At 33.8% G+C, this 14,766-nt stretch overlaps 1 protein-coding gene across 1 annotated transcript; it reads right to left on the bottom strand.

Moving 5' to 3' along the window:
• Nucleotides 1-717: 717 nt before the first annotated feature.
• LOC126825163 (serine/threonine/tyrosine-interacting-like protein 1) lies at nt 718-14,744 on the bottom strand. Its single transcript, XM_050554670.2, has 9 exons — nt 14,514-14,744; nt 13,333-13,394; nt 11,608-11,707; nt 8,469-8,537; nt 7,814-7,881; nt 6,649-6,794; nt 4,012-4,109; nt 2,948-3,060; nt 718-2,399 (listed from the first exon to the last, which is right to left on the bottom strand). Exons 1-9 carry the CDS (start codon nt 14,614-14,616, stop codon nt 2,268-2,270), a joined length of 891 nt encoding a protein of 296 aa, XP_050410627.1. The 5' UTR covers nt 14,617-14,744; the 3' UTR covers nt 718-2,267.
• Between the last annotated feature and the right edge of the window lie 22 nt (nt 14,745-14,766).

Here is a 14,766-nt window from a genome sequence, read left to right as displayed (position 1 = left end):
AAAATATGATACCTAGATTTCTCCCAGAAGTGCTTGCAAAACGCATTTCCCGTGAAATTTTCTGTACATCATATTTTTGTAAATTCTGAAAGGAACTATTTCATTATTGGACTGATATTCCTTTAGAGATTTAACTTTCACAATATTGTAGTTTACAAGGGAAGCAATCTGGTTAAAACACAGATCCTATTTCGTTTCGTTTTTTATAGTTCAGAATTCCGTTTTACATGTCTTTACTACACTACGATCTGGAAGAGTTGTTATCATTGACGTGTTCTGAATGGTGCGAGGGCTTGGGCAATGAACCGGTCTGTTACGGCGAGCTTTAGGCGTGTTTTGCACGGAACTGTGGGTAATCCACTAGTAACATCAATTCTGATTGGTTAATCAAATGCCTGACGTCATGGGGTCAAAAGCCACTCGTGTGATCTCTGACTCGACCTTCCACTACAACCGGTCAGATCTTCATGTAGTGTAGGCCATCGAAAGTATAAAAAAAAAACGAAACGAAATATAGATCTGTATTTTAATCCGATTGCAAGGGATGTTAGAATCTCCCAAATGTTTTATTTTAAGATTTTCGTTAAATCCAGTTGTTGATGGGTAAATTTGTATATAAACTTCATAATTATACATGTTTGTAAATAAGTCTAACCATCGTAATGATGTAAATATATTTATCGATTTTTTGGGGGGAAAAACGCAGACGAGAAAGTGTTCAGTTAACATTATTTATTTATTTTTTTAACAAACAAATAATACATAATTATAATTAGAATCATATTTTGTAAATTCATGTTGTGGAGTGAAATAAAACAAAGATTTTTACAACTTGTAGTTATTAATTATGTCAACTAACATTTTTTTTTTTAAATTTGGTGGTGGTGGTGGGGGGGGGCGGTGGCCCAGTAACCTTGGCGCGCTAACCTGGAGGTCCCGGTATTGGGCGAAAAAGTTCATCGGGATTTTCTGGCGGGGTTTCCCTCGTCAATGGTTTCGGACGGAGGACCTGGCAAGGACAGCTGTCTAGTCATTTGGATGGGACGAAAAACCGAGGTCCCGTGAACACATTGGCGTACACTGAAAAGAACCCTTGGCAGTTGGCATTCGTTATAAGAGTAGGCCATAGCGCCGCTGTTCTGGCAGAATGTCCCTCATAGCACACTGTATGATGTATGCCCGTCATCATTAGTCGGGTCATAACAGGACGTTAAACCCCATTTCATTTCCGTATACAGATCAAATCACAATAATACATATCCAGTAGTTGTATCCCACAGATAATGTTAAGGTGTCAAGTAATTAAAGTTAAATTATGTATTTTTGTACCATCCAAACAACTCAACGTTGTCCCTTGCCAGGGCCATGTGTCAGCCTGTATATGTGGTATGAATGAATAGAAGTCATTTCGGAACTAACATATGGTTTAATTGTATCTCATTAAACGCGGAATCCGGAGAAAACCGACAGACGAGGTTGGATAGGCGACCCTACTCCTTGTCACCTCCAAGTGGTGAATCAAAACTAAACCAGAGAGAGAGAGTCACATGGATAATTTTGAAACGTCATCGTAGACTCGATTGTCTACCTAGCGAAAATTAGTGAGTATAGCCACTGGTTGACGAAATCTAGAGTAGTGAACTTTGATCCCAATTATTTTATTCCAACCCGTTTCTCACCTCCTTGGTATTATATCTAGCCTACTGAAAGAGAATCGGTTTCAGACGAGTTATTTGCCCCTGAGTTAGAAATCGGAATCAGACCATTTATTTAAAAATCTCGCTTACGAACATGGACGTAACAGACTTTAGACATTATACTTAGTTATAGCTTGATGTTATTTTTGAAATATATTCCACGTTACAGTTCGGATGGGACGAAAAACCGAGGTCCCGTGTACACATTGGCGTGCACGTAAAATATCCCTTGGCAGTTGGAATTCATTTTCCACGTTACAGGCACCTGTGCTTTTCTGCACGTGTGGTATGAAGTCTCTGCCTTACTACTGAGAAGTGAGAAACAAAAAGTCAGTTTGTTATACAACAATATGTTATTTTTGTTTGCTTGTTTATTTTCATAATGTTAAAAACTGTGGCTTCACGCCCATTGTCTTCCAATAAATATATCACATGATTTTTAAAAACAATGTTGTATTTGAGGTTTTAAAAGTTGGGATAGCTGATGTCTGTTTTCTTTGGCTTCACGCCCATTGTCTTTTTAACAATACATACCACATGATCATTAAAAACAATGTTGTATTTGGGGTTTTAAAAATTGGGATCGCTGATGTCTGTTTTCTTTGTGTCAAATAATTCGACTTCCCAGTTTGATAGTTGTTCTATGAAACCACGGTTAGGTCGAATATTCGTACAACACTTTAATACACGATCATACGCCTCCTGAAAAATAATTAAAAAGAACAACAACATTAAATATTGGATATTTGGATCCCATATTTTCACCTGAACGACTAGACAGCTGTCCGTGTCAGGCCCTCCGCCCTGCACCACTGACAAGGGAAACCCACCCCGGAAAATCCCGATGAACTTTTTCGGCCAACACCGGGAGCGAACCCGCGACCTCCAAGCTAGCGAGCCAGAGTCTTAGTGGATCCATTGTGTTATGCCTACCCGCAGTACGTCGTACAATGTCTATCCCAAGTACCTTCTGAGTCGTCTATCCGTAGGGTGTTGTGCGATGTCTACCAGAAATTCGTTATGCTATGTCCACCCGACGCACGTGGTTTTATACCTACCGGAAGTACTTTGCGTTATGCCTACCTGAAATCAGTTGTAGGGTTACTATCCAAAGTACGGTGTGTTGAGTCTATGCTATGTTGGGGAGGGGGGAAAGGGCGTCACAGAAAGGTATTGTACCGGGCTTGTTAAATAGTTGTCCCAGATACACCGTCATATTTCTGATATTGAAGATCAATAATTAAAATTACCTGTAGCGTCCATTTATTATGATACATTAAATACGCTACCACAACAGTCACTGATCGACTGATACCCAGGTTAGAAAATACTAAAACTGCTTTCCGACTTTCCCGATGAGTATCTAAAAAAACATACAAATAAATAATTATTTCGGGCAATAATAATAATAATACAGCGCGTTTACAACGATACAATATCAGAATGGAAACAAATTTAAAAATAAAAATTTAAAGTTAAAAAAAAAAGACATTATATAAAAAAATATATAAAACGACATTATATAAAAAAATATATAAAACGACATTATATAAAAAAAATATATAAAAAAACATATAAGACATAAAAACAGAAATTAAAAACAAAACAAAAACAATATCTATTGTTTCACAGTTTGATCCACGTTAGGCTGATTATTTATGAGGGGGTGGGGCGGAACAGTTAGCGCGTGTGCGTTGCATCATAAGGTCTGTCATTGAGTCAACTGGCGTGGTTTCGATTACCCGGTTGTACGTGACAAGGGGTAGGGTCGCCTGTTCAACCTCGTGGGTTTTCTCCGGGCTCTCCCACTGTTAAAGACCCCTACACCCAAGCAAATTATTGAGGAAACCGGGGGACTCGGAAAAAACAAACGAGCTTGGACAGGCGACCCTACTCATTGTCACGTACAACCGGGAAATCAAAACCACGCCAGTTGACTCAATGAAAGACCTTATTATACAACGCGCACGTGCTAACCATTCGGCCATCGACCCCTCCGAAGACGATTCGTAGCATGTGAAGAAATATGTTATTACGCTATGCCCCTCTCTTCTTAATTCGACCGAATCCAATCCGTGAGATTGTCTACCGTTGATATATAAATATAATATGCATTCTCCACACAAGTCCCGCTATCCATTGACTTCAAGGGAAGACAACTGTGTTTGGGAAATTGTATAATATATATGTTGTGTTTTCTGAAAAGCAACTGAAGATTAGCTGCCGTTAGAAACAAAAAAACAAAAAACAACATAATACTAATACTATTTACAAAATCTTTTTAAAAAAAATTACTACTATAGTAAATATTTACCTAAGAATGCACAAGCTGCTGCAAAATGACTGTAAATATCTGCGTCATTCGTATCTTCAACTTGGATGTGATATAAAAATGGACCGGATTCTGGAAAACTGGAAATAAAATTAATATAAAGTTTATTATATATATCAAAACGTAAGTAAATGAAAGGAAAGGAAATGGGGTTTTCCGACCAACACTGGGATTGAACCTTTGATCTCCTGGTTTGTGAACCAACTCTCTACCCACTGGTCCACTGTGGCTCCTCTTTATCTACACGGTACACGCCATTCACATATAAATACGGGGGTGTTTTATAATAAGTATGATACGCCCTTTTTTAATTACAATTTGACTATAAATAATCACATTTGAGAAGCAACCCCTATAACCAGTGAATATTAGACGAACTCCTTGGTAGTAATAAACAAATTTATTGGTGTAAAGTGGTGTCCTTGAGGGGGTTTCTTCTCTACATATTTCATCTTCTTCCCGAACCGTTGAGATCCCAGTTTAGATGTCCCCCTACTACTAGTCTCTAGCTACATTAGACCGACTTTACGAGAGTTGTCGTCGTTTTCCACTGCTTGCAATTTTCTATAAAGTTATTTTATATAATATAATATGACATTAATTATGTATGACGTTATTATAATATTTAATCTATGAAGACCTTAATTATCTATGACATTATCTAATCTATGACATTGATGATAATTGACGTCCTTTTATCAATGACGACATTAATTATCTATGACGTTATTTTATCTATGACGAAATTATTCATCTATGACGTTATTTTATCTATAACGAAATTATTTATCTTTGACGTTATTTTATCTATGACGTTATTTTATCTATGCCGAAATTAATTATCTATGGCGTTATTTTATCTGTGACGTTTAATATATAGATAGAACCCAATGACCATTGAATACCGCTCGGGTTATTCAATGGTTCAAGAGGTGTATCCCTGCGCAAGTATTCCACGACCGTAAGAGACTAGTTGAACAGTTTTGGGCTTTTAAAGTAGTTTATCTGATGTACGTAATGTTCGGCCAGGGCCCTGTTTCACAAAAAAATTAAACTAAAATCACTCAAATCGATTTTAACTAAAATCAAACTGAAATTTTAAATTTTATACGTTTCATGAAGATCGATTGTAACTTAAAATGCAATTTTAATAGATTTTAGTTAAAATTGCTTTGTGAAACGCCACTATTTTAAGTTAAGATACAATTTTAACTTACAATATTATTTTAGTGGATTTTATCTAAAATGCTTAAAATCGTTTTGTGAAACGCATCTATCTTAAGTTAGAATGGAATTTTAGTTTAAGAAGATTTTAAGGTGATTTAAGTTTTTGTGAAACAGGGCCCAGGTGTATAAAGTTCTAAAAGATCTGAGAGGTACACAGAAGCTAAATTATTTAAACATTTAAAAGTAAGTAATAAAATCTTAAAATCAATGCGATATTTAACAGGTAACCAGTGTAAATTGTATAAAACAGGAGTTATGTGGTCACATTTCTTAGTTAAAGTAACAAGTCTAGCTGCAGTATTCGGTACTTTTTGTAATTTATCTATAAGCTTTAAAGGTAAACCAATTAAAAGTGAATTAAAGTTATCTAATCGAGAAGTGACAAGAGAATTAACAAGTGACTTAGTGGCCTCTACAGTTACAAATTTACGTATTTTACCTATATTTCTGATATTAAAATAGCATAATTTACAAAAATTATTTATTTGAGCTCCCATAAGCATAAAACTATCAAAGATTGCGCCAATATTACGAGCAGAATAAGATGAAAATATATCACAATTACCAATTACAACATGGGGGTGGGGGGTTATATGTGCAAATTTACTTAATTGAAGCCTTGGGCCTAATAAAAAATATTCGGTTTTATCATCATTCAATTTTAGAAAGTTCTTTGACATCCATTTTCTAATTTCACTAATACAGTTCCCAAGTTGCAATTTTGATAAATTGGAAGAAGATGGACACTTAGGTGTAAATGAAATATATAATTGAGTATCATCGGCACACAAATGAAAGCTGAGACCATATTTTCTGACAATATCACCTAATGGTGACGTATAGAGGGTAAATAAAATCGGACCAAGAACAGAACGTTGAGGAACCCTAGATGACAAAACAGATTCAGACGAGGATTTACAATTAACTAAAATACACTGTTTTCTACCCACAAGATAGCTTTCTAAAAGATTTAATGCAATGTCACAAATACCGAATTTAAATTAAAGTCTACGTAGAAGAATGGAAGGGTCCACCGTGTCGAAAGCAGCAGATGAATCTAATAAAATTAAAAATGTACATTTTCTATTATCAATTTCCATTAAAATATCATTTGAAACCCGGGTTAAAGCTGTTTCGGTACGATGTTATTTTCATCTGTAATTAAAGCAGTTTTTCAGTCATGTTGACATTTACGATATGTTAAAGATCAAGTCCGAAACTCGTCCGAAACGACATTTTTCGAAGGCAGCATCGGTAAATTATTATTTTTTTTTTTTTATGAATATATGGTGTGTTCTTTTTTTATATATAAAATATAAATTACGCCACTAATATTTGTGCCCGGGCGTTCTGTATGAAATCTGTGCTAGATTTTTAAAATAGAATACTTACAAAGTTTCGGCTTCAACAACACAGTTTATGTGACCCTTGATCTTTAAATCTTTCTGTATATACGGAGCGTTACCTTGACGCCAGTTGCCTAGATACAAGAAACCGGGAATAATTTCTGTAGGGTATGGTTTTAGATCATCCAGTTCCTTTAAATAAAAAATACTGTGAAATGGGATTTTAGGGGTTTACAATCAACGGCTCGTCAAGACAATAGTTTTGTCATTTGGCGACGACTAAACAAATTTGTATTACCTACTGCAACATATAAAATACTAAGAAAATAAATTTACATGGACTGCAGTGTTTTCAAATGCTCTTTGTCGAATTCCAACTGTCACCTTGGATTTTCGTTAGTTTGTTCAGGACAGCTTACATGCGTTGACTCAAAAACTACACTAGTGACTGACTGTTGTCAATTTAGAACAGCAGCAGTCTATAAATGAATTAATGTCAGATTCTGATTCACATACAATTTTGATTCAATTCTTCTACAGTGAGCAATCGAATTATAAAATTTAGTGGAGAATCAGGCTCCCCAGGAAATATTAATATTACATAATATATGAAGTATATAAAAACAAGGATTCGTCCATCGGAGACGTTAAAATACAGTCGTTGCTATTTATATTTTAGAGGGTAGCCGAGAAAAACTCCCCTTAATCGACAAATTGAAAAAAAATCACTCCTCTAAAAAAGCTCTGCCAGTTTCGAACAGAAGAGTGATCTGATATTAAGGAGAGTGATTAATTGTGTGTATGGGAAATGGTTCTGAAGATCAATACCTGCATGTTTTCGGGTCATTCCTAGTTTCATAAATGATAATAAGCCCCCCCCCCCCATGACTTGTAAAGGAGAGCTATTTTCAGTTTTAAGGGGAGGGATACGATCGACAATACGGTGCGCGGAAAGTGTTCGAGAGTGATTGCTGCCTTAAAAAACAATGACTGAAATAATTCTGATTTCTGAAAAATCCCAACGTTGATACGATGACAGGCATTTGCTCGAAATAAGAGGGTTCAATCTTAGCTTACGGCTAGCCCCCGGATCTATTCACTTAATTTGATATGTTCGTCTTTTTGTGATTTCTGCGTATTGTGTCTTGTCCGTAGATTTGTTTTTATGTAAATTATGTGTTTACTAATAGGGCTTGACATGAATTACTCACCCTAGGCATGTACATTATCTTCTGTGTTCGTAAGAAAGGATAAAGTGCTGAAAAATCTTCATAACCACCTACAAAAAAGACATTGGGCATTAATTAATTAAAGATTGTGCGTGATTTTAGCGCTATAGAAGAAAATACAACACTGTGAAAGCTGAATGTCAAAAATGAACCAAATCCCTTCAGCATTTACAAAGATATGACATTAGTATTCTAGTTCTATGATATGACGAAATGAAAATTTCATCATCTATTCTGTTCCCTTTGTAACAAGCCGTCGCCATCTTTATTTGCAGGGAACCAATCTGATAGATCTGATTGGATTGAATGTAGCGTTGGTATTCTGATTTTGTTTTCTTAATTAAAAGTTAAATAATCAATATGAGTGAACATTAGTGTAGATTAAGCCATGAAAAACTTGATATTTTCCAAACAATGCAAATCACGCATAGATACTTTAATAACCGGGCCATTTAAATTTTATATCGGAGATTTCGATTTACTCCAAAACTAAGGAATAAACAATTCTAAAACCATTATAACTACTGGTTTTAACACCGATTGTTTAAAATCGATTTAATAAAAGTTCCCTCTTTCAACACCAATAATTTTCTATAAAATAATTGTTTTAAAAAAACTACATCAAACATAAACCTACCTTTTAATATGTAAACTTTATTACGACTTCCCATTTCCCATAATAACTTGCTGTAATCTGTAGCAGGTGCTAAAAATAAAATACAATATTTTATTTCTATATTTTAAAAAACCCAGCAACATAATATTTTTCGTCTGGCTTTTACCAGGCGGAAGTTACATGTATGCGACAAACATAAAGGCTAAGCAATGAAGTGTCATAATATTTCAAAAAAATATATAAATCTTTATTGTAAAAGACACATTGCATACAAAGCCCAGCTTAACCCGAGCGGGGCCCCTACCGCGACGAAAAGATTATTTCATATCCTTTTGAATGGCACGCATGCGTGTAATACAAGAATAATTACATAATATCTGATCATATACGAAATATATTCAGTTCCGAATGGCATACAATGCGCGAAAATGACATATAACAGGATTACCGTGAAACTTTCATCTGGAATTTTAATATTTTCTCTTTTTGCCAGAGTGAAGCAATTTGAATGAAATTTTCAGCATATTATATTACGTTATATATTTTTTAACTATTATTGCGAGAACTGTCAGCTCTTTATCTAATCTCCAATAATGTCCATTTAACTGCGGAAGCGAACGTTAAATATAGTTGTTCATAAAATTCACAAAAAATAGAATGTGGGTGCAACAGTGAATTTTATATTATTGATCTTCAAGCAGGCTATAGAAACTACAATTATATAACATTATATATATTTTAATTGTAAAATACTGCCGCCAAGTTTCATTATAACCATATCTTAAATATGGCGTTATTTCCGTCTGCATTAATCCAGTCGGTGCAGAAAAGTAGAACATTTAAACCCCATTTAATATTTTATCTATGGCTTTGCCTTACGGTTAACTTGTCTGCGATATCACCTCGGTGGAAGCGGACGTTAAATAAAGCTATTTCTCACACTTACGGTTAACGTTATTCCAACCATGACGTTATCTTGTCTATGAATTTATTCTTTTCTATGGCGTTTTCTTGTACTCGTGTTCTATTTATCTATGTAATTTTATCTATGACGCTATATATCTGTTATTTTATCTATGACGCTATCTTATCTATGACGCTATTTTATCTATGACGCTATATATCTGTTATTTTATCTATGACGCTATTTTATCTATGGTGCTATTTTATCTACAACGCTATCATATCTGGGATTCAGTGACGGGGACCCAATGCCGTGGTTTGCGTCATGGGTTTAGATTTTTTTATGTCACCTTGGGTTTTTGAGCCCCATCTCAAATGAGAGAAATCGCAGGGTTTTAATGGAGTTAATAGAATACCTGGCTTTGAGATTCTGAACTTCATTAACACAGTGATTCTCAACCAGTGTTACGCTGCCCACAGGTATGCCGCGAGATCTTCCTAAGTGTGCCGAGAAATTTTGAACGGCAGACTAAGAAAATTTCTCACTAAAGAAGCCAGTTATTTGACTGATGAAATTCGAAACACTGCAATAAAGTAAGGTCATAGCTCTGTTTTTCTTTATTTAGTTTGAGTCATTCTATGACTAGTCTGTGTCTACAGTTGTATGTTTTTATTTTCAACACTCGGATATTTTTCATATATATTTAACTAGGTGTGCTGCTACTTTTTCATGTGTTCCAAGGTTGAGAACCACTGCCCTAACATATCCCGTGATTTAGATGCAAATCAACTCTATCACATTCTACACAGCTCCAAATTTCTCGGCCACTAGCTGAACCCCTTATATTTTATACATATTATTATGTATGATCAAGTCGGAGATGTAAGTTCTTTTTATTTAATGACGTTATTTTTATTTATATCTATTTAGTCCATTTGCTGATTAAACTATTTTGTCTATACCGTTTTTTTTAGGACTTTGAATTTTGTCTAATGGTTTGGATTGTTCGTACTTGGTTTTATTTCATAATCTATGATGTTATTAAAATCATTTTTGACGTTGTTCATTCATGCATATGACTTTGTTTTATCTATGACGTTATTTTACTTTATATGTATGCTGTTTCTTCTCTATTAATATGCAGGAGGACCACACTACACGCAAAACAAATATCAAATCAAGTGAATGGACCCGGGGGCCAGCCGAACGCGTTCACTGCGCTGTACAGTCCCGGGCCTCTAATGGTACAGGTTTCACTCAAAACGAAAAAAAAAAGACGTAACAGAATAATGGGACCGATGTGGTCGTCTCTTTAAAGGTGATAGTCTGCCAGTTGACGTCATCAATAAGGGCGATATGCGGATAGAATCTCGGAAACGCTAAAATAATAAAGTGTAGTGAGCAAAGTGTAGTGAGCAAAGTTATTTCATCTATGACGTTATTTCATTCATACATATTATGACGGTGTTTTTTCTATGACCTTAGTTTACTTTGTTGTCTTATCTATGACCTTATTTTATACATATTATGACCCATGGATAAATGTTACATTATCTATGACGTTATTTCATCCATATGACCCATGCATAAATGTTACATCTATGACGCTATTTTATGCACATACATCTTTTCTTCTCTGTGAAGCTGTTTTATAAATCTAATGATGTAGTTGTATGATGCTATTATATCTATGATGTTATTTTATTGTTGTATGTGATATATCGCATGTATGATGTTATCTTTATGGAATAACTATGGTCACCATGATGTCATCAGTTCTATGACATTATTTTATACATGCATATGACCTTGTCCTATCTACGATGTTATCTGTTCTATGACCTTAAATGCGAAATCAACTATGTCCAAGTCGCCTACAATGAAACTATTAAGAGTTTTAAACATGCATTATTCAAGAGTTAAATCGGCCTAATTCAGGTTTTTATTTTGGCTTCAAATATTATATAAATTATCATTAAGACATTTATTTTCTCAGAACGAAGTAATTTAAATAAAATTTTTAGTGCATTAATTTTGAATAATCCATTTCGGAAGTATTATAGCAAGACCGGTCAGCTCTTTAACTAAATCTTATATAATGCATCTTTAAGTGTGGTTTGTTTAATAGACACATTTTCTTGCTGATATCCCTTTTATACATGAAAAGATTATGAGTTGATACCTGTATATTATTATTAGAAACTGTGGGGTTTTTTTTCAATATGGATAAGCTAATGAATGAGTCTATTGTATTACCTTCTTGTTTGGGTGATTCTGTATTACTGTCATATACAACAATAGTCTGTTTACATTCTAGTTCAGCATCATAGGGTATCATAAACTCACCATCTTCATTCTAGAAAAACACAAAATTACCCTTTCATATAAACTCATCATCTTCATTCTAGAAAAACACAAAATTACCCTTTCATATAAACTCACCATCTTCATTCTAGAAAAACACAAAATTACCCTTTCTTAAACCCACCATCTTCATTCTTCTAGCGAGAGAGATAGAGAAATGGGGTTTAACATCCACTTGACACAAACTAGGTCATTTTGGGACTAACATATGGTTCAATTTTATTTCAATAATTCGCTTGCACATAGGGGTCTTTAGCAATGGGAGGACCCAAAGAAAACACATGACCCTACCTTCATTCTAGCACACTTCTATGATTCCAGAATATGATTCAGATATCCAAACAATTATGACAATATATTCTCATATCCGACTAAATAATCCAACAAATTAATTCTTTATATTTCATGTTAGAATCTTGGAGGGTTTCGTTTGTAAGACTGTGGCTTAATTTCTGCTAAAAGAACATTTTTTTTTTAAATTATAAATCATTTTGAAAAGGAAAACACATGTACATTTGTATCATGAAATATTATTTTTTAAAAATAAAAAATATGTATTAAAATTCATACTGAAAGTGACAATGCAATGATTTAATATTAAAACATTATATAAATAATATTGAAAATTTAATAATCAAATTTATATAAATACTACTGAAAATGTAATGATTTTAAAAGTTTATAACATGATAATGATACTGAAAATGTAAAGTAGGCCTACTACTTAGTAGATTCAATAAATCTACTTATTGATGCAGTAAGAATTACTGCTATGTTTTGTATTAATATATATTAATATTTTCAGCAGGGGCCTGTTTCACAAAATTTGAACTAAGATAAAATCCAAATTTTGGTAATTTGATTGGATAATATTAGATTGATTTTAGTGCTTAGCCAATCAAAATTGAAGTATCTACTAAAATTTGGATTTTATCTTTAGTTAAGATTTCGAGAAACAGGGCCCAGGATTTTAATTAGGCCTATTCTTATTAATGAATCTTAAAATAAAATCTGCTGTATTAAATCTAATGAACACGTAGAGCTCTGTAAAGTAGGCCTACTTTTGTTTCCTTAGTTCAATAAAGTGCTAAAATGAATACCGCAATGCATTGCTTTTTTTAAAATCAAACATACATTATGCAAGAGCTAAATCTGCCTATTGCAGGTCTTTCTTTAGGCCTGAAATGTTTTCTTAATTATTAATTAGACATTAATCCAGACCATAATCAACTCTCGATGGCATCAGATTTCTCTGATATTAAATAGATTAGAACAGTTCAGCCATATTTTGATTTAAGCTAAAATGGAGGAGCGAGACTGAGCTTTGAACAACCAGTATGTTGGTTGAAATTATTGCACACGTCTTGTCAAACCTTCAAAGCCTAATATCTTCACTCGCAATAGAGTAATTTGAATGAAATTTTCAAATTATTAATTTTACATTATCTATTTTCAAACTATTATAGCAAGAATGGCGAGCTCTTTATCTAAATCTAACATAATATATCTTTAAGGAAATCCTTTACAATATTGATCATGTTTTGTTATTGTAAAATCCTAGTACACGTAAATATTGCCCAGCATTAACACCATAGACTATACAATAAATGTACATACTTTTGGTGCTTTTTTCGCTGTAATTATATGACTTTCATTATATTCATGTTTCTTTCTGGCATCTGAAAATATTTAAAAATAAGTTAAAATAATAGTTCTCCTGCACTTATTTTTTGATTCAGGTATAGCTATAAAGTATTTTTAAATGATCTGGTGTGATATTTCAATTAATGACGGGACAATCTCTAAAAATAAGAGAAAATTTTCATCTTGAATGATTAAAACAAGTCATTTGATTACCAAATATAGTTGGCGGTGGTACCTTTACTTGTTTACAAAAAATAAACTTCTAAATACGTAAGCTTAATATGCTTTCTGACAAATTTGTAGATTATTTATTTTTTATTAATAACAAGGGACTCGAAGAACAAGACAAGGCATATTCCACAAGTCATGTCAAACGGTGACTCCATATTCTTATCTGGGGAGAATACACAATACATACTATCAGTGTAGACTGGAATAACCAGATGCTAGAGATTGCCATTCGGTTGAGACGTATTTCGCCGAACATAACTGATTACAGTAAAATCAGAAACTGTTAAATGTGAATCAGTTTACATTACTGTACAATCATAATACATTATTATATGTGTTGCGACCCATTTGAGTCAATTTCTAGGTCTCAAATATTAGCGAGTTTGATTTGAAGACTTGAAAGCTACCTTCCCCGTTTTGATTAATAATGAATAATTAAAACGTGTGTTTTTAACAGGTAGGATATTATTGTATCTAGCCTTGATTTGAGAAAATTGAATAAATACAGTAATAACAATCTGTCATTGCTTTTTTACAGAAAAATGTATGATCTTTAGTTTAGCAGAACACAGTAAAAAATCTATAAATAGGCGAACAGCCCTCCCAGATTTTTCTCAGCTACTAGTTTTGTTCTTATTCGAACTCTTCAGGCTTAAATGAGGATGTGCGGTGGCCCTCTATATATAGTGTCGGTGGGCACAGTTTTTGTGGGAAACAATCACTGGTTTTACTCTAAAATCACGACTTTTCGAGAAGTATCCACTCAGTAGTATCAAGCTCAATATATGTGATTCTGGATTCAGGCAAGTTAACTATTGCCAGATGCAGCTCTAGGGTACAGAGATCTAAATACATGTACATTTTGTAAGTAATTGTTACTTAAAACATGGACCGTGTATATATTTATTAATTGTGACACTCACCCATGAGAAGTAGGTAATTTGGATCACTTAAACATGAATAGACAGTCGCTTGTTGTAACATATTGTATAAATCACATGGTTCTAGAAGTCTAAGACCATCCATCTCGAAATATTTCCAGAAAGTCACAAACTTTTCCAAAATTAAAATGTAAACAGATCCTCTTCAGATGCTAGCAGATGACAGTCCCGTTAACACATGATGTAAACAAGTGTTGCCCCGCTTCAAAAAATAGTTTTGTCTCAGGAGACGTTT

The sequence above is a fragment of the Patella vulgata genome, chromosome 6 (genome assembly GCF_932274485.2).
Source record: "Patella vulgata chromosome 6, xgPatVulg1.2, whole genome shotgun sequence".
In the NCBI taxonomy this organism is placed as follows: domain Eukaryota; kingdom Metazoa; phylum Mollusca; class Gastropoda; family Patellidae; genus Patella; species Patella vulgata.
The sequence above is the reverse complement of the archived record's forward strand: the minus strand, read 5'-3'. Positions and strand labels throughout refer to the sequence as shown.

Coding starts and splice junctions, on each gene's coding strand:
- LOC126825163 (XM_050554670.2), bottom strand. CDS start 14,616: ATGGATGGTCTTAGACTTCTAGAACCATGTGATTTATACAATATGTTA. Junction 6,795..7,813: donor AGATAATGTACATGCCTAGG/GTGAGTAATTCA, acceptor TTTTATTTAAAG/GAACTGGATGATCTAAAACC. Junction 4,110..6,648: donor GTTGTTGAAGCCGAAACTTT/GTAAGTATTCTA, acceptor TTTTATTTCCAG/TTTTCCAGAATCCGGTCCAT.